The sequence below is a fragment of the Bipolaris maydis genome (genome assembly GCF_028858645.1).
Source record: "Bipolaris maydis strain C4 unplaced genomic scaffold PSV08scaffold_12, whole genome shotgun sequence".
NCBI classification, from domain to species: domain Eukaryota; kingdom Fungi; phylum Ascomycota; class Dothideomycetes; order Pleosporales; family Pleosporaceae; genus Bipolaris; species Bipolaris maydis.
This window is the reverse complement of record NW_027093868.1, coordinates 446,938-467,884: the sequence shown is the minus strand read 5'-3', so window position 1 is coordinate 467,884 and position 20,947 is coordinate 446,938. Positions and strand designations below refer to the sequence as shown.

The 20,947-nt window shown below is 47.7% G+C and overlaps 8 protein-coding genes across 8 annotated transcripts; 1 reads left to right on the top strand and 7 right to left on the bottom strand.

Annotated features, from left to right (window-relative positions):
* Positions 1–445: 445 nt before the first annotated feature.
* On the bottom strand, positions 446–2,483 carry PSV08DRAFT_379229 (fungal-specific transcription factor domain-containing protein; the record flags this gene model as incomplete). Its single annotated transcript, XM_014224516.2, has 3 exons — positions 446–532; positions 587–1,569; positions 1,616–2,483. The coding sequence occupies 3 exons, from the start codon at positions 2,481–2,483 to the stop codon at positions 446–448; spliced, it is 1,938 nt and encodes a 645-aa protein (XP_014079991.2).
* Positions 2,484–3,628: 1,145 nt separating this feature from the next.
* On the bottom strand, positions 3,629–4,793 carry PSV08DRAFT_322155 (HSP20-like chaperone). Its single transcript, XM_014224517.2, has one exon. The coding sequence runs from the start codon at positions 4,563–4,565 to the stop codon at positions 3,879–3,881; it is 687 nt and encodes a 228-aa protein (XP_014079992.2). The 5' UTR covers positions 4,566–4,793; the 3' UTR covers positions 3,629–3,878.
* A 901-nt stretch (positions 4,794–5,694) lies between these two features.
* Positions 5,695–7,947, bottom strand: PSV08DRAFT_404136 (cytochrome P450). Its single transcript, XM_014224520.2, has 7 exons — positions 7,586–7,947; positions 7,516–7,527; positions 7,133–7,452; positions 7,029–7,068; positions 6,725–6,967; positions 6,104–6,625; positions 5,695–6,039 (listed from the first exon to the last, which is right to left on the bottom strand). The coding sequence occupies exons 1-7, from the start codon at positions 7,877–7,879 to the stop codon at positions 5,938–5,940; spliced, it is 1,533 nt and encodes a 510-aa protein (XP_014079995.1). The 5' UTR covers positions 7,880–7,947; the 3' UTR covers positions 5,695–5,937.
* Positions 7,948–9,610: 1,663 nt separating this feature from the next.
* On the top strand, positions 9,611–11,263 carry PSV08DRAFT_322129 (uncharacterized protein). The gene is made up of 3 exons (XM_014224521.2): positions 9,611–10,120; positions 10,181–10,592; positions 10,645–11,263. The coding sequence occupies exons 1-3, from the start codon at positions 9,968–9,970 to the stop codon at positions 11,190–11,192; spliced, it is 1,113 nt and encodes a 370-aa protein (XP_014079996.1). The 5' UTR covers positions 9,611–9,967; the 3' UTR covers positions 11,193–11,263.
* A 1,279-nt stretch (positions 11,264–12,542) lies between these two features.
* On the bottom strand, positions 12,543–13,106 carry PSV08DRAFT_322122 (uncharacterized protein). The gene has a single exon (XM_014224522.1). It carries the CDS (start codon positions 13,073–13,075, stop codon positions 12,647–12,649), a length of 429 nt encoding a protein of 142 aa, XP_014079997.1. The 5' UTR covers positions 13,076–13,106; the 3' UTR covers positions 12,543–12,646.
* A 2,538-nt stretch (positions 13,107–15,644) lies between these two features.
* On the bottom strand, positions 15,645–16,150 carry PSV08DRAFT_250130 (uncharacterized protein; the record flags this gene model as incomplete). The annotated part of the gene is made up of 3 exons (XM_066092399.1): positions 15,645–15,790; positions 15,915–16,051; positions 16,089–16,150. The coding sequence occupies 3 exons, from the start codon at positions 16,148–16,150 to the stop codon at positions 15,645–15,647; spliced, it is 345 nt and encodes a 114-aa protein (XP_065948577.1).
* Positions 16,151–18,814: 2,664 nt separating this feature from the next.
* On the bottom strand, positions 18,815–19,003 carry PSV08DRAFT_354508 (uncharacterized protein; the record flags this gene model as incomplete). The annotated part of the gene is made up of 1 exon (XM_066092876.1): positions 18,815–19,003. One exon carries the CDS (start codon positions 19,001–19,003, stop codon positions 18,815–18,817), a length of 189 nt encoding a protein of 62 aa, XP_065948576.1.
* A 138-nt stretch (positions 19,004–19,141) lies between these two features.
* Positions 19,142–19,429, bottom strand: PSV08DRAFT_354507 (uncharacterized protein; the record flags this gene model as incomplete). The annotated part of the gene is made up of 2 exons (XM_066092875.1): positions 19,142–19,288; positions 19,328–19,429. 2 exons carry the CDS (start codon positions 19,427–19,429, stop codon positions 19,142–19,144), a joined length of 249 nt encoding a protein of 82 aa, XP_065948575.1.
* Positions 19,430–20,947: the final 1,518 nt, after the last annotated feature.

Below are 20,947 nucleotides of genomic sequence, written 5' to 3'. Positions count from 1 at the left end.
TGGGCGATACCCTTCCTTCTCTGCAACAACAACCTTTTGTTGTGTTGTACATGGACATATTATTGGGATTTCTTGCCAACTTTCTTTGTCCTCGAGCTCTCTTCATTTGTGTCGACGCTCTTTTGAATACTCTGTTCTTGCTCTCATTTCAATCTTTTTCTCTTTCTTCATTCTTGCGTCGTCCTCTTTCATGCAAACGCCGTCTCCGCTGCTTCAATCTTTGTCGTAGCATTGCTGACTTGATTGTATGCAGCTATTTTCACGTACTCAACAAGGGCAGCAGCTTTGGGTACTCTCTGGTACGTAACGGCAAAACAGGGTTTCTGCATGTCGCTGCTTGACGCTTCAAAAATCCAGGACAAGTGTGGCGCTCCGAACATGGTACACAACGGTGTCGGCGATCAAGTATCAGGATATTTTCGTATCTCTCCAGACACGAAAGGTTTCAGCCAAAGAACTCGCCCGATACTAGTGACTCCCATGGCTTTCCGGTATCCCACACACGCTTCATGAGCGTGCTCATTTTTGGCACCTAGCCATTAACGTCAGTACGACCAAACCCGATGTGTATCCGGGAACTACTTACTTGATTAAGTCCAAAACCCTCCACTCCCCTCAGCCGATCCATGATTTTCTCTTTCTGCCCATCATCCTGTGCATCGCAGCCCGCAACAAACATGGGAAATAGCGAACAAGATTCTGCCGAACTGCCCCTCCTGATTTTGAACAATAACTCCACAATCGCCCGAACCGCATACTGCACCTCTGGATCCAATGCGGATTTACCCAGCACACGGCGATGCAATTGGATCAGACTAGCCCAATGGAAAAGTTCGTTGGTCGCATAAATCTCTGTTGTATCCCACGCTCGTTCAGACTCGGACGAGTCGTTTGATCCATGGCGACATGTTTTCCGAATGTTCCGATCTGACAGCCCATCTTCCAGTGTGCGTCGAATGCTGATCGCTTCCTCCACGATATCCTGGCTCGGTACCCAATCTTCGCGCACATTGCCGTGTTCATCAATACGCTGCGGTTCGCAGTATTTGGACAGTTCGGCAATACGCGCCAGACTGCCAATGCAACGGTTTGTAAAACCCATCAGGCAGTCGATTTCAAGGTCCTCGTCTGCGGATTCATTTTCGCTCGACCAGTAGAAAGATCCAACTGGCGTGTCGTTCTTGTGTCCACTCAGCGAGCCTACGACATCGAGATAGGCGAACCAGCGCGAGAGAAAGTAAGACACAAGATCTTTTCGGCTCATCCCCCTGGGTCCACCGCGCTGGGTAATCATCCGGCGCGCCATAGTGAGGTGGTCCTTCCAGGATATAGGTACTTCAAATGTACCTGGGGAAATAACTTCCAAGCTCGCCATCATGATGACTGACGCCAGAGTGTTATCAGGAACTTCATCTGGGTTTTCTTGAAGCGTCCGTCGCAGTCTGGGGAATACGTCTTGTACCCAGACTGCGATGCGATTTGAAGGCTCGGGATGGTTGAGCATGTGCGCCCGATGCGAAGCACTGTAAGCGAGAAGAAGACTCAAAAGGTTTTCATCCTTGACGGCCACTGGAAAACATCAGCACGTTTGTTCATCATGTCCGTGGATACTCACTTTGGGGTAGTATATGTCGGAATGGATTCCTTTCGCAATCATGTGGGACCAAAACCCTAGCTGTGTGATTAAGGAAGTGGTGAAAATAGATCAAGTTCATTTGGTTCTCCATGAGGAGAGCCGGCAGGGGCTCCAGCGACTTGGAGATCCTAATGGGTACAGGTTTTGCGTAGTATCCTCCTTTCTCAAACGCCATGACTTTGCTATCGGATTCCGTGCTGCCGTACATAGTTTCCCCATCGAAACTGACGGTGTTGTTTTGCGGGCTGTATATGGCAATAGCCGATGAGTCATTGTTCTTCGGGGTGTCCAGGTCTGGGAGACCCAGGTCGTAGCCGTATGTCGTCGAGGCTGAATCAGTAATTGGATACTGTGTTCCAATTCCGGCCTGATTAGTGTTTTGAATATCGTGGACGAGGGATTGCACAGATACACGACACGGGTTTGGTGGTGAGAGACCAGAGTCTTGTGGTGCAGATGCTGCGTGTGGGATAACTCCTTCAGAACCGACTGATGCCGGTGTTTGAGGAAAGGTACGATACGGGCTATGCGGAGTTGGCGAAGCTGTGTTTGGCGAATACGAGTCTGAGTATGTCGGTCCAGGTGATCTGCTAAATGCCCTATATCTCTGGTATCTGAACATGACATCTGCAGGCATTTGCTGAGGCGGTGTTGTAGTATTCGTGGGGGTGAGGACCGAAGTATTAGTATTGAACGTGCCGAAACCAGACGTTGTAGACGATTCACCATCAAAAGTGTTTTGAAAAAGTGATTGTGTTTGTGATGCTGATGAGGGTATATCGCTCTGAAAAAAACAGCTGCCTTCAGTCGAACCTACACTGGTGACACTAGGGAGCATGGCCTGCATCGTGATTGGGTCAATATCCTAAGTAGTTATTGGAGGGGGCGATGATCAAAGGGGACCTTACATGCTGCAACTGCATTGGTGATTCAGATGTTGACATGAAGATCCGCGAAGTATCTTCGACTTGAAAACTTGCTTCATATGGGCTGCCCTCAGTGGCACTCGACGCGTCGAAACAGGGGTCGGTTTTGTCCCTTCTTGCACGACCTCCCCAGGTGAGTCGGATACTGTAGTCGCATGCTTCACCTTGTCGTTCACAATTTATACATGATGGCTTTTCTTCTCCACTGAGGCGAGGTTACTGTCGCTTTCTGATGGACAGTGGTTAGACAGCTACTTACCATTTTACTTTTCGAGCCTTGCATGGCCTACGCACGATTAGTGTGGATGCGCGTGTACCCGGGAGTTCATGGAATTACCAGCAGCCGTTACGGGATCTCCTTTTCGGCTCGACGCCTGGTTTCTTTGGGCGAGGCATCGTGTCCGCGGATCACCTTGCTGGACGTGGGCCGGACAAAGAAAGCAAAAACACTGCAAGTGACGTCCGTATGTAGTAGAATGCTAGGTGTTTGCTATGCGCGTGACACAAAAGAGGGCTAGTATGGGTGGCAGTCTCTACAGTCCAAGGCGCTGGTCGAATAGTGGCGAGCGTTAGATGCACCAAGCTTCCGAATTCGGCATGCGACTGCTAGGCTGGCTGCACAAATCGTGTGAAATCGGCGACTAAGGCTGATCGTTGCATGGTTAACGCGAAGAAATCATTTGCACGTCCAACTGCTCGTTTTGTGCGACATTACAACGGTTTGCACTGCATTCGTCGCGACGATGGGCAAAAGATTGGAGATGAGGAACGAAAAGGTCCCCCCCGCACTTCGCGCTATGCGCCAATCACAACGCCCGACGTTCCATCCATCTGGTGCGGCGGGTCTGACAGTCTGACACCGCCTCTCGTCGCAGCCGGTGGAGCATGCAAGGACAACCCAGACTACATTCGATAACCGGAAACTCTATTCTCGCGCTTATGCGGACCAAGAAACAGTATTTCAGGTACCTACCGCTTTCTACACCTACTACTCTCTATTCCAGAAATTCATGCTAATTATAGAACATGGGCGAATATCACATTACCAGGCACAGAAACTATTGGTACAGTTGAAAATGCATCCATTCATTAACCATGCTACATACAGCCTTAATACTGCCAGCCTAGACCAGTGTTTGCGCTGAAAGACATTACTACCATAATCTGACACTACATAGTACCTGGCTAGACCCTAACTAGCAGACACCATCTCCTGGTCGCAAAGGAACGTCAAAGTCGTGATTCGTTACTGAAACGCCATGTGCCGAGGGTGAAAAGAGTACGTGTTCGCAAGAATCCGGAAGATGCCGCGTCACCTACTCGATGTTGATCTTGCGAGGCTGGGGAGCCTGAGCCTTGGGGACGACAATGCTCAGGATGCCGTTCTTGAGGCTGGCCTTGACATTATCCTGGTCAACACGGGCTGGGAAGGCGAAAGAGCGGTGGAACTCGCCAACAGAGCGCTCGCTGACCCAGTACTTGGCTTGCGTGTCGTCGTGCTTGGTGACTCCCTTTTCCTGTGACTGCTTGGCAACCTTGTTGTTCGACTCGGATGGATCGTCCTCGACCTTGGGCTGGTGGCCGAGCTTCTTCTGGTCCGGCTTTTCGCCGCTCTCAATGAAGCCCTGTGGGCGCTGACCTTCCTCGCGGACGTGCTCGTGGCGGCCGGAAATGGTTAGCGTGTTGTTGTCGGTCCACTCAATGTTGACGTCCTTTTGCTCAACACCGGGAAGCTCGCCGTGAAGTTCGTAGGCGTCCTTGGTCTCCTTGACATCGAACTTGGGGGTGAAGGACCGCACGCTCTCGAATTGGCGGTCGAGGTTGCGGAAAGCCTGACGGTCGTACTCGTCAAAGAGACGGAACATGGGAGCAAACTCCTGAGTAAACCTTGGGAAGAGAGACATGGTTGCTGGCGTGTTTGAAAAGTGTCGAACGGTTGTAGGCTTTGAGATGCGGTTGAGGTGTCGTGGAATTCGTGAGATTGTTGAGCGCAGTGATTGCATAAGAGACTTGTTGTGACTTGTTTCTGATGTCGAGCTATGGGAGCGGATTCACGGGGCCTTTATACCTGAAAGACGGCTTCGTCGAAAAATCGAGACCGCCCCAGCGCAAGGTTGCGAGAAGCATCGGAGATGGTTCAGGGCGTTTCTAGTGGTTTCGAGCATCGTGTTTGCCGTCATGAAGACGTAACTCCATCACACCACATGGGCACATGTGGCAGGCGCGATGTCTTGGAGAGAGGAGAGACTGTGCTGTGTGTCTCCTCTAACCCCGCCCGCAGAAGGGACGCGCACCCACTCGAAACTTCCAACATCAGCCCATGTCACGTGACCGGGCCACGCCAACACTCGGGCAGGGATGAGCCAGCATTGCTGCATTTCTGGCCAAACACCACATCACCAGATCCCCAGAGGAGCACATACTGGTGCGTGGGCAGTAGTAGTCCATGGCCATCCTCCTGCGTGATGCTCCATTGTCCCCATGCTTGGCGCCTTGTTGCTCTCGTTGCTGCCATAGCGCCCATCTTCCTCGGCCAGACATCCCGGAATCAATACATCTTGCTGCCACTGCTACCTGTGGATATCCCGAATACCCGGCTCTGACCACGACTCCAGTTGATTCCTTCCGCGGCGCAGCAGATACTCAATGGTGCCAAAATCCTTCTTGCCAACATCCCGGTGTTTGTGGAACTGTGATCTGCACTCGACGTCAGTCACCAATTCGTGGATGCTTCATTTGACACATAGTCCCCCACCTGGCAAAGTCACGAAAGTTGGCCTGCGTTTCCTGCGTCTGCGTTAGGAGGGTGTATGTGTAGTACTGTGTACACCACGCAGCTGACATACGATTGGTTTTTGTCTCACGGCTCGCAAGCACTGCCGGTAGAGTGACAGCACGTCTTTCTGAAGTCCAGATAATCTCACCATGATTTCGCAAACTGACGTTGGTGGTCGTGGAGAGATTGCGGCTGGCTGTGAACCAGCAGCCTTTGGAAGAACTGTGGCGAATAACACCCTAGTCCCGAAACAGTTAGTGCAACGGACACGATCTTGAGGCTGACGTCCATGATGCTTGCATCGCTGTTGTGACTGCCTTCAACCCCAATACCTCGAACCAAGACAAATTCCTGAATGCATGGCATTTGAATAAATCTTTGCGGATCCAATTGTTGTGCACTGTTCTCAAAACATGTACATGGGTCATTCAAGCTGGTAACAAGAAAATAAAGACTGACTCCTCTAACGCCAAATGCCATGACTGGGCAAAATGATCGGTGCCTACAACTGCGTCGCAACACAACCATTTGCTAGCAATCACAGTGCAACACGTGCTGCAAGAGTATTGCTCCCAAATTACTACCGCCAAAATACCAGACTAGGCGCTAGCGAACGCGCTCAGCTTAACCTTGATGTCGTGTGGCCACACAAACCATTGCTTGTGCAAATCCCACTCTTTGATAGGATCCTCAAGGTCAATCTGATTCACCATTAGCATAAACCCCGTGTATAAAGTTGTCATTGCCAGTCACAAAGCGACATACCTGGTATTTTCCAAACAAAGTTGCAACGACCTTGTACACCTCTACAAGAGCAAGCGCCTTACCAATGCAGACACGGTTGCCGCCTCCAAATGTCATGTCGGCATCTTTCATCTTCCGCATCCTAGCTTCGTAGCTGGCCACGTCTTCCTTCTCGCCACACAGCCAACGCTCTGGGCGGAATTCGTACGGTTTCTCTCCATACACGTCTTCTTTGTAGTGGATGACCCACGGATTCACGCCAACAATTGTGCCCGGCGGTAGGACAGTTCCATCGGCCAATGTGAGACCAGTAGAAGGCACAACTCGCTCAAAGAGTTGGCCGACGACGGGGTGCATGCGGAGACCTTCCTTAATGCAGGCATCAAGGTAGGGAAGCTGCTCAATGCTGCTGTAGGGGGTTGGGTAAGACAGTCGTGCAGAGTGCAGTTCTTGTACCAGACGCGTTTTGCAGGCAGGAGTTTTGAGAAGATGATAGAATATGCCTTTCATGACGATTGCGAGTGTGTCAGCTCCACCAAGCACCTACGCAGAAGGACCGTTAGTATTAGTGACTTGATCCAAGCGGGAGCTCGGCGTCTAGGAGTACTCCAACTACAACTTGATGAGGAAAATAGGACTCACATTGATAATCATGTATCCGATGACCTCATTGTCGGTAACAAGCTCGGGATGCTCCTTTTTTGCTTCGAGAAAGCCATTGAGAAAGTCGTTCCTGCCTTGACCGAGTTCAGGGTTTTGCATGCGCTCCATGAAACGCTCGACAGAGAAGCCAGCAGCGACGGAGAAGTCATCGAACTTGTACAGCGAACGAGGCCAATGTGGGTTTTTCCCAAGCCATTTGTCTAGAGCAGGGATTTGGCCGACCTGGATGGGATCAGCACTCACTCGAACATCATTTCGTAACGGAATCTAGGCCTTTGCGCACCACGGAGAAATAACGCATCACGCGCTCAGCAGTACCTATGCTTGAAGTTGACATGTCGAGTCAGCGTATATGTCACATCTACCTCGGCTCGTAAAGCTACTCACATATCACCAATGTCTTTGCCTTCGTCCATGAAGCCTATTCGCTTGCTCCAGGTCATGTCGCCGAGGAAATCCCAGGCGAAGAATGAGATCCAATCGGCAATGTCACAGGTTTTGGCTTTGTTGATGCCTTCAGTGAAGCGGGATTCCATACGAGCACACAAGACACGGAGATTTTCGTCCATGATGCTTTCGAGCTGAAGTGCATTCTGAAGACTGTACAACTTCTGGACGGGCTTGACCGTCTTAGCGTGGAACTCATTGCTGCGTGTGCTGAAGATATTTTGGATAATGTGGCCATCTTGAAGGGCATCATTGATGGTCCAAAGCACAGTCAGTACACTATTGTCATTTTCATTTCATGCACATGATTGAGCTTGTCTTACATAATAATCACTCTTTTGGAAAAGTCAGCGGTTGCACAAGTCCCATCTACACAGGGTTTTATGAGCTTACCTTCAAAAAGGTTCCACGGGTATTGTAGATCGTCTTGATTAGATTGGCATCTGCGATGCTGACCGTGTTGGGACCCAGTCGGACAACGTCACCATGCTGGTCGTGGAGCTTCCTCTGCGTCTCAATGTGGGTCTGGCCGTAATGGTTGAAGAAGCGCCAGATGTTGGAGAACTTGGCTAGGAACGGCCCGGGGATCTTCTTGAGTGGGGATTGGAGGTAGGCCAGAACGTATTGAGTGATGAGAAAGACAGTTCCCAGGCCAATTGCCTTTACGAGTAGCCCCACTAGTCCCATTGCTGTGTACACGCTGGATGTATCCTGCAGTGTGATCGGGACCGTGGTAAGGGATGAAACAGAGTTGCAAGGGCAGCTGAGAGATCGGGATCAAGGCGCTCTACATAAGAATAGAGACCCTCTGCTAACTATGCACATATTACTATACCTCGGGTGAGCTAGATAAGCCTGTGGGGCTAGCATCCCGTCTCTTCGCATGGCTGAATGGCATTCTTTCTCTTACAGTACAAAGGGCCGCATACCGCTGTGAGGTTGAAACGTCGCCACGCTCGCTTGAGAGGGAGGATGCATTACTTTTGCATGAGGCCCCACCATCCCAGTGCGCATTTAGTGATTGGCATGCCAGGGTTTGCCGACTTATGTCAAGTAGGCCGGTGCTCTCGGACGACACCCTAGACATTGCGGGACGGGGGGCAGTCTCTCCCGTGATTAATGGAGCTGACCAACGTCGCCAAGTCTGTTCCCAGATAGCAGATCCTCTGCCCCACTGTCAGGACAAGAAGAGGGTGTCTGCAATTATCGCGGCATTGAGCGACACGGGAGTGCAATTCTGCCAGACGACGCCTCCTTACTGCGCTCGCGCGTAGCTGGGGCCAAAAGCCACAAAAGCAAATAAGGACTGACCCAAGTTGGCCCCCCACCTGCATCCGCCCAAATGAAGACCCCCCAGTCGATGAAGCGCATACAACGGCCCGACGCGGGAGCTTCGCCTGTCGTGCTAACCCACAACTTGTAAGCAGGTTTCGACGCAAATCCACATGCTCACCCTCCCCCTCCTCCACCTCTCTTGACTAGCCAATCGTCACAGGCCCGCGGAATCAGCGACATGTGAAGCTATGCACTCGTGGCTCTTGTCTACTACGCCATCTGGTACCACGTTCGCTTAATAGACGTCGATTACCGAGTCCTCGAGATTGCGATTCACATAGTACATATGACAGGAGGCTTACGCTTGTCCTTGCCTTCAGCAGAGGATGTTATCTTTTGTATCACCGCGGCGGCACTAGGGTATACATAAGTAGTCAAAGATCTGCTGTACGAAGCCTCGGATCCTCTTCGTCCGTGTATTCTTTTTCTTCCAGCCCCCCCCCCCCCCCCCATCTAGACACGGATCAGATACAGAGCTGGTGGCGACGCCAGCGCACCCCATCCAATTAATCGCCGTTCATAGCAGTTGTGTGTACGGAGCAAGGTGCTGTTTCAAGCTTCGCGTTAAGTGGAAAGAAGATTGACAGCAGCTTTGGGAAACGGTGCAGGCGATGCAGATGGGGTTGCTAGCACATCGCTTGTTTAGGGTACTTCACCGTCCACGCGTACCGGCTACACAAAGACGGCATAGCTAGTTGTCGCCAAAGCTTCCATGAAAATTGAGATTGGACGCAGCGCCCGGGGAAGCAGAACAGACATCCGGCGCTAGGTTTGATCCAAGCTGCAGGTGTCTGTCTCTCACATGGCTGCTGCCAAAAGGTTGGTCAGAAGCCCGAACGGTTGATCTCTTCCATGTCAAGCCACGCTTGGATTAAGTAACCGATTCCGTCTTTGAATCTTTGTGCAGCAGGATCCGAGCCACATCATCATAGGGTTTTTGACAGGGGTGCGAGAGGAATAGCGCAATAAGAAAAGCACCGCGTATGGCCCCGAAAATAGCCCAGGGTCAGATTCATTCGTCTCGCTTTTGAGGCTGCCACTTCTTCTGCCTGGAATGGGTGCTGGAGACCCAGCGATCAACCAGACCCTCGGAATTGTATGCAGATGCACTTTCTTCTTCAGCGTGGGCATCATCTTGATTGAAAGGAGACATAGAAACAGCGTCGCACTCCTGCTTTTTTGCCCACAAACGGACCGGTTCTCGACTATACAACCCATAGTCACAGGGGTTAAATTCTCTGTCTTGTCTCACTCATTTCTTGCACATACCGCCATAGCTTCAAGATAGCGCTTACTCAGGTTTCTCGTTTACTTCAAGACATATACCCTTTCACCCATTACTGGAGTCACACGGCAGCGTCTCACGCCAGCAGTGGGTCGTTAGACGAAGACAAACCAGCCCCATTTGCAGGCAAAACCACTGAGCCACTAGCGATCAAGATGGGCAAACCAACAGACTTTGCAGACATACTCAATGGGGTCATGTGGTTTCAGGTCTTTCTCGCCACCATCTTCATTGCACTGCGCCTCTATACACGACAGTGGATTGTACGAAATTTTGGATGGGACGATATCTTGATGTTGGTCAACTTGGTAAGTCAATCTTCTTATAACCTTCCCATGTCCATGAGGATCGCTTTCTGACTTTCATAGGCTACTTTTATAGGCTATGTAGCCTGCATTTCCATCGGGGTCAACTACGGAGTTGGGAAAAGGACGGCTGACATTATCCGTCTCGACCTTGACTACTCCAAAGCCATCATGTGGGAAGCGATAGGCCAGGGAATATGCATCATGGGAATCGCTGCCTCCAAAGGTTCGGTTGCGCTTTTCCTCTTACGCATCGTTGTCAAGCAGTGGCATGTCGGCATCCTCTGGTTTTGCATAGTAAGCACTACCATATTGTGCATCATTACAACGGCGCTCCTGTACGCCCAGTGTATACCTACAGCATTTCTATGGGATCACACAATTGAAGGTGGCCACTGTTGGCTCAACTTCACTCCAGTCGGTCTGACCATGGGTGCTTGGTCCGCGTCTATGGATTTTGTTCTTGCTATCCTTCGTAAGTCAATAACGAGTACGACACCAGTTCGAACACTGCTGACCCATCCCAGCCTGGCACGTTCTCATGGGCCTCAACATGAAGCACAAGGAGAAGATTACCATCGCATCCGGTCTTTCACTTGGCATCTTCGCTGGTGCATGCTCTATTGTTCGCACCATTGAGCTGCAGTCTCTTGCGTCCATGGAGAATTACGTGTACGACACTGCCAGCATGCTTCTTTGGTCATCTTCAGAAGTCTGCATGACCATTGTGTGCGCATGTATTCCCGTCCTCCGTCCCTTATATGTACGTGTCAAGTACGGCTCGCGCGGCGATTCGTCAAACAAGGACTCGTATCACCTCAAGGAATACTCCAAGTCAAAAAGCAGCCGTGGAGATGGGAGTCAACCTGGAAACAAGATATACATGGGTCCTGGCGAGAGCGTGCTGCAGACGACTGTCCGCATGGGCAGCGATGCTGCGAGTGAGGAGACTATTCTGAGAGATTGCAACGAATCGAGACACCATGCGAGCGCATGGGATCAGCTTTCAAGGACAAAAGAGCCGAAGGACATTCATGTTACCACGACGGTTACTTCAAGAGACGATTATGTTTGAGCGGAGAGACCGACACGAAATGGCATATGATCACTAGATTCTACAAAATTCAATAGACTTCGCATTACGCTCATCGCATACGTATCATAGGATTGTATTTTTGAATGAATTGTTTCCGACGCCCAAACTGCGTGCCGATTCCGAAAGATCTGCCGCATACTTACTCAATCCCAATCCAGTGGTCTGCATATCGCCGACAATTCCCTCCACAGGATATGTAGCATGAGGTCTTGATCGGTGTGCGATGTGTATGGTATTGCCGAAATGAAGCCGTCGCCAGCGCGAGTGCCGTACCTCTCACGCCATCCTTTCGGCGAACTGCTCCGCTCCAGAAAACTGTTAAGCCCACATAATCAGCAAGTCATCGAAGAGGGTATCGCCCCGTAGATCATGTTCTTATTGCGCGCGTAAGATGTCCTTTTTCCACGCTCGCGTTTATAAAAATTGCTTTCCTCACATATCCACTGCAGCAAAGAAAAGCATTTTCAATGCCATTTGACTTTCCCATCATGGCCTGGCCAGGTAAGGTAGAATGGTATACTTTCCTTTTTCATCAGGGCTTGAGTCGGTGTCGTGTGGTAGAAGACGGCGTTTCAACACTGGTCTACGGCCCCGCACTTCGCGCCCGAGGAGGGGTCCCCCCCGCAAACATCGTTGGCTGTCTAGCACACGAGACTCAAGCCCTTACAACGGAAACCTGCCTAGTTATTTCTTTTGCCCACAGTGTAAGCGAAAGGCATTTCACAACGGCGATCAAAAAAAGAAGGTCTCAAGCTTGTGCGCCTGCTTCTATTGAAGACGATCGATATCAAACGAGCAGCAGCCTCCGACGCAGGGACAAAATAAGGAAATCCGCAAAGAGGGGAAATGTCAAAGAGATGCTTAGCGGATTGACGACTTGGACTAAGCAATGCTACATGATTTTCACACACACAAAAAGCAACTAGTAAGGGTTGCTTAGTTGCATACAGGACTTCGCACGCAAAGGAATATAGAATGAGACGACTAGTGGACTCTAACAGATGCTGTCTCTTCTTCCGCGGCTCAAGAAACGGCAAAGATGTACATGCCCACCACTTTATACCTACATGCTAAGTTGAATAGCCCAACCGATCTTGGTACCCACACTGAAGTGAGTAGCAGCTGTGTTCATTTCGCCTCTTTCCCGTTCAGCTTTCCAAGCTTGATATGATAATATGACCATGAGTATAGGGGTACAACCTCATTCTCTCCCCTGCAACTCCCTTCACGTGTTGTACACATGGAGCGGTTGGATGGTGTGGGACTGGTCACTAAAGGTATGTGGATTTCATGCTCGGGAGTCGGACTCTGTTCCTCGTCTACGCCGGGATCGATGGTGGTCGACAAAGATGGTGGTCGTTTTTCTGTGCAGCTGTCAGCAAGACTTGCCTCTAACTACCTACATAGGTAATAAGCCGAGGCGCTACAAGGCCTTATTCGTCACCCTCGAAAGTTCTTTCGGCAGACTTACTGTTACTCAACTGCCGTCGAGTCTCTATGATCTCGGACAGCGGAAGGTACGGACCCCACTTAGGAGTAAACCTAGTTTCCGCAACCGGTTCTTTTGCGACACTACTATCAGGGTCGGGTTGGTCGTAAATGGAGTCCCGCCGAATTTTCAGTTCAGTGCCGCAACTAGGATCTGCAGCTTCGTTGTTGGTGAAATCATCAATTCTCGCTGGGTATGATTCATCCTCAGAAACAAACTCGAAGTGAGTGCCCATTAAGCCAAGTTCAATCGAGTCGATGCGTTTCTTTGCATTCGGTGGCTGGGGATTCCCCTGGCTACTTTGGCGATAGTGAGCTTCACGTGCCTCAACTCTATCCCACCTCAAGTCCGACTCCTCACTTCGTGTGGGCATGATGTCTACAGACTTTGTATTGTGGCACGGAGTACGAACGTGTGGTGGTGGTTAAGTGTAGGGTAAGAAGAACTGACAAAAAGAGCAAGGCGATGGCGAGGGTCTTTTTGCTGGCCCGGAAGGTGCAGTGTCTCTGAGAACGGATGAGCTGACAGTTTTGCATTTGTCTTTGACTTCACCCGAAATAGCGACCAAATAAAAGGATCTAAATACAAAGTATAGTCTACACAGTGTGCGAAAAGACCTTGCTTCGCATGCATAGCCTCCGTGTCCACGTCAACATGTACCAATACGCATCTTGGTCGAAATTATTACAAAGAAGCAAGATAAAGAAAAAGTACAGACTCGGACTGGCCGTTACTCGTAACCAAACCTTCGGGCCAGAGCCCTACGCCCCTTGGTCGCCTTGAAGCTGCACGGCAAGACACGCTGGCACAAATAACGACGAGATGATGCTACGCTAAAGCTATACATCCGTCGGGTATGGGCCTTGCTAGACGGCCAACTCTGAGTGGCAATCATGGCGCCCGCGAAGTCGTGCAATTCCTAACTACGCAAGCCCAGTACGCCACCATCGCAAGTTCGCTGATTCGTTACTCATCATCAAAACATACTTTACGTACTATTTTCGACCAACTAAAACATGTTCCAAACAGCTGAACATCTGTTTTGTGTTCATGAGGTACGGTCGATAACTGATGGCTTTAGCCGCTTCTCCGATCCAAGACAAATGGGATGGAGGGCAGCATCGGTTACGGCCTTTAAGCCGGTATTATCTAAACCGTGTGACGGAGAAGTTAACCAGCTGAGAACGACTTTGACACATTGACACCATGCGTCGGTGATTCCGCACACGCTAACAGCTACTGCAATCCTGAGCGATTGACATATGCAAGGCTGTAGCAAGACCGAGACATGTCATGCAGGCCGGAGGCCCAAGAACCAAACGTTCGGGTTTGGCGGCTACAAAAGCGGGGTGCCCATGCAATCTCTCTACATAACGTTTTATGAAATCCCTCATTGGCTTTTGGCAGTCTCAAAGCTTAATAGCATTGTGGTACAAGAACGTTGGTGATAGCGGACAGATCCGAGGCTTGGAGCGTTTACGGCAGGTCTGAAGTAAGTAGGCGGGGGTGTACAGTCAGCCGCAGTCACCTCTCCAATCATACCCCTGCCAATAAATGTACCGTGTACAAGAGAAACGTCATAGTTTTGCAATCACCATGTCTTGACCGGTTGTCCCCCCCTCTACGGTGTACCGGTTTCCAATATCAAGGACTGGGCACTTCACTAGCGGCGGCTATCCGAGCTAAAGAGTCTGACCGGTTCAGCCATGTAAGTAAGCATTCTGCGCTAGAGACGAAGAGGGGTCACCATCACGACTTAATCTAGTTTTGCGGCTTATGCACAGGAAAGAAGCATGTGAAAGGCCTTGATATTTATCACCCGGCTTATTCATCTTCATTCTACCAAGACTTTCCGCACGCCCGTTCGAAACAAAAGTCAAGTCAGGTAGATGCCCAGAGCCGATTGGTGAGATGGAAAATGGTCATTTGTGAAATTGATAGAGGCGGAGCCACCGGGAGGCATACACGGTTCGGCAGATGATGCACTCCCCGCACCCATAATAGAGATTACGGACTTGTTATCTAAAAACCGACTGTATTGTCTTTATGAAAAATGCGATTCTGATTGTGCAAACTCAAATTACCAACTCGGTATCTGGGCACAGCGGAAAGCGCGGCTAAGTTCGACTCTATCCTCTAATTGGTCATTGGTCAATGCAGCCTCCAAGGCTGATAGTGAACACTTGTTGGTATTTGACCGATCAAAATATAGAGCCTAGTATCGCATGTCGCTACTACGGGATTCTGCTTAAAGGAATGTCATCATGCGGCTCCGCCATTGTCACAGTCTTGTTGTCAGTTCTGAATGAAAGTGGCAAAAGAGACTATTATTCACCATTAGCCTCTGCCGGGGTACTCTGGTTGTGGCTCGCATAACTCCAACCTAAGTGTACCAGATCGTTTGTAGTCTTAGATAATTACGCAGAGCATAAGATGTAAACAAAAACTCGGTTTAGGAAACTTTACCAGCAAACGTCAGCCGTCAGATATATCTCTGGATGTTTATGCACAAGATTGCCAACTGGGCTTAGTTATACCGCATGAGGCATTATTGCACTAAGCCATTCCGTCTGGCAATTTCTTCCACGTATTGATATAGCACTGAATTCATAAAGCATCCATGGCAATGAGTTTGATGTATCTAAGTTTTATCACCACTTATGCGTTTGGAAGATATTTCTAACACATGCATATGCAGAAAAATACCTTCTAATGATGGCCAATCCGGTACTCTTTCTACTTTGCCTTTGCCCCTTGTCTGAAGAGCAGCTTAGATAGATAGACTATGTGTCCATAGGCTAAGTTCAGCACAGTACCAAACTTCATTCAACATCCAAGATAGAACTAGGCACGGGGTATTCGTATAGATTGGGAAATACTAGATAGTGTAACTATTTACATTCCAGATCACACACCCGAAAGCTCATACCCGGTCGTTTCTCTTAGCAGATCTTGTAGTAGTCAGGACCGCCCGCCCCCTGGCAGAGCGAGACGGGCCTGCAAACACCCTTGCTCCACTCGGAACCCCACTGCTGCACACACTTCTCGTTGTTGAAGATCGTGTTCATGGCGGGGGTGCTTGAGGTACCTGGGAAACACTAAATAGACTCTTGATTAGAACAGGTACTGTGATGATATGGGACCACATGGGAGAAAGTGATGGAGAGAGAAAAGGCATAGTGATGATAGACAAGCTAAAGATTTAGACTTACCCACTCGCCTGGGCCACGGAGTGAGCCTCTCATGAGTTGGCAGAGTCCAGAAGCCCTGGTTGTTCCAGCGGAATTCTGGCAGGTAGACTCCTGCCCCTGAATAGGGAATTCCCCGTTTCAGGTTTGATAGCTGCTTTCTAATAAGAATGGTAGGATCTAAGGGATATTTCTTACGCTGCCTGGGAGGAAGGCAGAGCGGCAGGCAGAACAACAAGAGTGACGAAGAAAGCCTTCATGATAACTAGTAATGTCGTTTGAAAGTAAATGAGGTTACTTTCGGCTTGTATAATTAGTACAGGTGAGTGGTGAAGAAAAACGAAACATATTTCGAGTTAACTATCTACGTGTATATATACATATTTCCCGCATACATCTCCATTGCTGATTCTCTGGATTCATGTTGAGCCGTTTTCATCATCCGATGCATGGTTATCTGTAGCTTCTTGGGTGCGCTCCACTTATGCTTGCATGTGTTATTAAGATTCCATATTTTAACATCGTGGAGCAACCTCAGAAGCATGTTTACCCGGAGTATTCGGCCAAGATTATCCTTTCTTAGTCGTGCTCCTCTTCTCAGGGCTTGGTTGTCAGGTGAAGCGGTTGTTCAAAGCGGCTTGGACACCGAGCATAGTCCCATCATGATAAGAAACCCAGAGTCAACCCCAGATTCTAAGACCCGTTGCCTCACAGAAACAAGCTAGGATACGCGCGATGCCGAGAAAAATTCAGTATGATGATACTGGCTTGCCACAAGGGCGAAGCGAAACACCACTGTGTCCGTACTGCTTGCTCCACTGCAAATTCTAGTCCCGCGTAGTGGCTTGTATGCTCCTCCATAACACCAACCCCATAACTAATCAAGACCGAGAAGTGCGCATTTGAGTTGTTTCATGGAAGTTCCAAGTGAAGAATTCGCTGCTGCACTCATCGCCCTGAATCCACACTACAGACTTGTTACGCAATGCAAACCAATACCACATAGTGGTGTAACATGACTAGGAAGTGCCTCGCATAAAACCAATTTTCGAGCTGCCAAAATTGAGCAAAGGTCGGCACTTACTCCTACGAAAGCATACATTTCCATCATTACCGTCTTGAATAAGCCGGACTAGAACGCTCTCTGGATCGGACATCAGGAGATTGGGTCGGCGTATAGCAATCTGCCGTCACGTAAGTTAGTCTCAGTCGCATTTGAGAAAGTAACAACTTCCCCCTTTCTGCATCCCTCCCATGCTTGCATCGTCAGACCGCGTTGCTATATGTGCTCGGCACAGTCCTTACTTGAACAGGCCCCAAATGTGCTCAAAAGTACCAGCTTTACTACCTCATGATTGGCTCGGACCTCAGTTCTCCGCGCATTGACAGCCTGCGAAAGGATCTTCCGCCCAAATATGACCTGCATGACCAGTATTGGATAGCTGTAAGCGACCGTTGGACGATCTTGGGCACAGTACGGGTCTAACCGCAATTTGCGCTTGTGCCGTGCGACCTGTTCCCATTGCCAAGGTACTCGAGTGAGTGAACATCTGCAAGGTATTCAGTCCTGTAATGGATTTCAGAATACACTCTTGCTTCCACGGTCTCCAAGCGAATTCGTGTTCTGTGCTTCCAACATTGCGTGTCTCGATATAAACTGCATCTATCAACTTCGCAGTAGGTCCCGGCTGCTTACTGTTGGCAAAGTACTAGAGAGATCTATACTTCATATCCTCTTAGTATCAAGACAGTAGCTGACTAAACGAGGGCATTGTGATTCCCTTTCGAATGCAAATCTGCTCCAGGAGTTGATGATGGTGTATGCTGAAGCTTTACCTCTCCTTCCTCGTACTCGAAAAGTACTCGATACACAACCACTTTTTTTCTTTTTTTTTCTTTTTTTTTCTTTACAAATTCGGTGATCACCATGAAAGCAGGAACATTTCACAAGCACGCTGTGTGCTGCTATTCGAGATCCCTCTCTTAATGTCTAGCTCAAGCCATAGTTCCGCGCTGACTATTGACTCCTCTAGGATGTACCTAGCTGAATGAAACAGGTACGTGAAAAGAGGTTTCATTGTTCTTGCACAACCTTTGTTCAACTGTGCAATAATTTTGATCCCGATTTTACGCGAAATGAACCAAGACATTGCCTGTATCTCTGACATTACAATCATGATCATGCTTTACATCTTGATTTGTTTAGTATTCCGATAAATTACATATGCGGCTAAGCCGCCGCACATGTACATGAGAGAGCGTTGGCATTTAGTCACTGTCTAGATCCCGCTTCAGTACCTGCCTGAACTAGTCACTGACCTGCTGTCTGGTGGATGTTTTCGGTAGTAGGGCCTTAAATTAATTCGTGTATATGTAAGGATATACTAGGCATATTAGGCAGAGGGCACGCCAGTGCAGTGGCTTCGCAGTACTTGGCTCTCTCCTCAGTAGAGAGGATCTTAACTTAGCGCAGAAGGATTACAATAGCTGAACCTACAGATAGAAATATCATGTATGCGACACAATGTGCGAGGGCAGACTAGGTTTTAGAGCGCAAGGATTAATTACACGCAAAACAAAGCACACTTCGCCATCTTCTGCCCACTTTCCGTCTAAAGGAGTTGCACTCGTGATTTTTTGCAAGGCTGATTCAGGATTATCATTTACTTAATCATGTATTGTAATAGCGGAATCGTCATTCTGCCTTCGTTTCGACTTTAAATATCATCAGAGATGGGGCTCAGGCCCTGGGCAGTGCCGAGTTAATCCTTAAACCACAATCCCAATCGCTCAATTCTGTATCGATCGGACATCCATTCGCGGAAATAGGTGGTATTTGTTCCTGGCATCTCAAGGATAGGAGGATATACCTGAGGAGGGTGAACATCGCTCCTCACAGGCCACGAGCCTCGGGTTGATTGCCATTACTTAGTGAGCATGTAGTTATGGAGCAGCTTTGCTCCCTCTGGTTGTGGCTCGTCTTTGAGAATGGCAGCAAGCTGGAACCAGGTCACGAAGGAGCCCTTGACTGGGTGGCTGATCTTGATGTTTGAGGTTGGGAAGAGGCCGTCTGATGTGAATGAGGCGGCGCGCGTCGAGTTCTTGGCTTTCATGATTGTGTCGGGGGAGCGAGTGCCACTGACCCAGCGGGGGTTTTGCTTGAGGTGCTTTTAGAACCTAGACTTGCCGTACTGTTGCATACTGTTCTTTTTTTAGTCGTCTTTTCTTTCAAAACGCTTGTGGAATGAAGTTTACATCAGATCAAAAGCGTACAACACCGCATCATCATCGTTAGGGTAAGTCAAGACAAGCTTGTCCTTGAACTCCGGCCTCAACCGATCCCCCCACTCAACTGGCGCCTGAATGCCAGGCAACTTGTCAGTGTTCCACTTGACCGCCTATCCTACTGTAAGAATGCCGTAAAATGCGGCACGCACATCCTTCATCGGAACATAAACTTTGTCAAGTCCCACAGGGAATCGCTTCTCGAATTCATTCTTCGGTACTTCGTCGGTGCGCTCATCGCCGCCGAGCCACATTATAACGACGCCACCTTCACCGAGAGCGGCCTTATAGATTTCATCATTTAAACAAGTCTCGACAACGGCGGCTCTATTAAACCCTAGCAGTTAGTCATACGCTATTATACGGCTCGCTGGTACAGCGGCCGCTGCGAGAAAGGAATAGAGCATTATTTATAAAGGAAGCGGAGGGCAGAGAGAATAAAGAAGCTGCGTTGTTAATAAAAGTTAGCCCTTAGAACTAAGGCTTTATAAATACTTAAGAATAATTACTTAGTATTTATAATAACTTAGTTAAGTTATACTAATAAATAGTTTAAAATTTAATAAGAACCTTCTTATAAGGTTCTTAAATAGTCTATATAAAATCTAAATTAGTCTATTTTTAATATATTATAGAAAATATTCTATTTACTTATCTATAGAGTAGTATTATAGCTCTGGCCTTTTAGGAACGTGTTTATAGAATAAAATTTTAAGATTTATTAGAACTAGTTATATAAGTATTTAAATTAGTAACTGCGCGCGCCTATTCTTAGCTCTATCTATTAAAACTATTATAGTAACCCGCCTATTAATATTATTACGCGCTAGTAGCGTCTATATAAGTAATAAGCCTATAACGCCTTAAGCCTCGTCTCTAGCTTTAAATACCTAGCTCTCTACTAAAGAACTATATAATTAAACCTATCTACGCCTTACTCTCTTTACTCTAAAACCTATTAAAAAACTCTCTTTACTTAATTATTAGTTCTCTAGCGTTAATAGCCTTATTAATAAGGTTGATATTAGTACTAAGCTATTAGTAAGTATTCTCTAATAGTCCTAACCCGCGTTCTACTATAATACGCGTGCCTACTAAGTAGATATTACATAGAGTTTAGTACTAATACTTCTCTAAGCTTAATCTAGGTTAGAGCGAGTAAGATAGTATAAAGAGCGCTATAAAGTAGTTATCTAGCGATATAGTAGAGTAGGTATACTTAGATAGAAAGTAATAATAAGTTAATAATTTCTAATCTATATTAAATAGACTAATAAGTATTAATCTTATAAATTTAAGTAACTAGTAAGAAAGTATAATTTAAGTTAACTACGATAAGAATAAATAATAAAATCTATCTATTTTTATATCCTTATTATATTTAGTTCTACTATCTTATCTATTCTATCTTAGTGGGATAGTTATAATTATAAAGAAAGTATTATAGAGAGGATATAATACTTTCTTTATTAAAATAAAGAATAGCTTATATAAGAATTTTATAAGAATAAGATTACGTAATATATTACTAAGATAGTAATTATACAATTACTTACTAACGATTATAGAAAATCGATTAGTAATAGCTTAGTAATTAAGCTTAGTAAGTGCTTAGTAATTAGACTTATAATTGCTAATTAATAAATATAATAGTAGGTATAAGAAGATATAATTATAGCTAGGTAATAATATAACTATAGAACTTAAGCTTCTTTTATAGAAAGCTTATAGACTAAAACTTTTAATTTCGTCTAATATAATAAATACTTAAT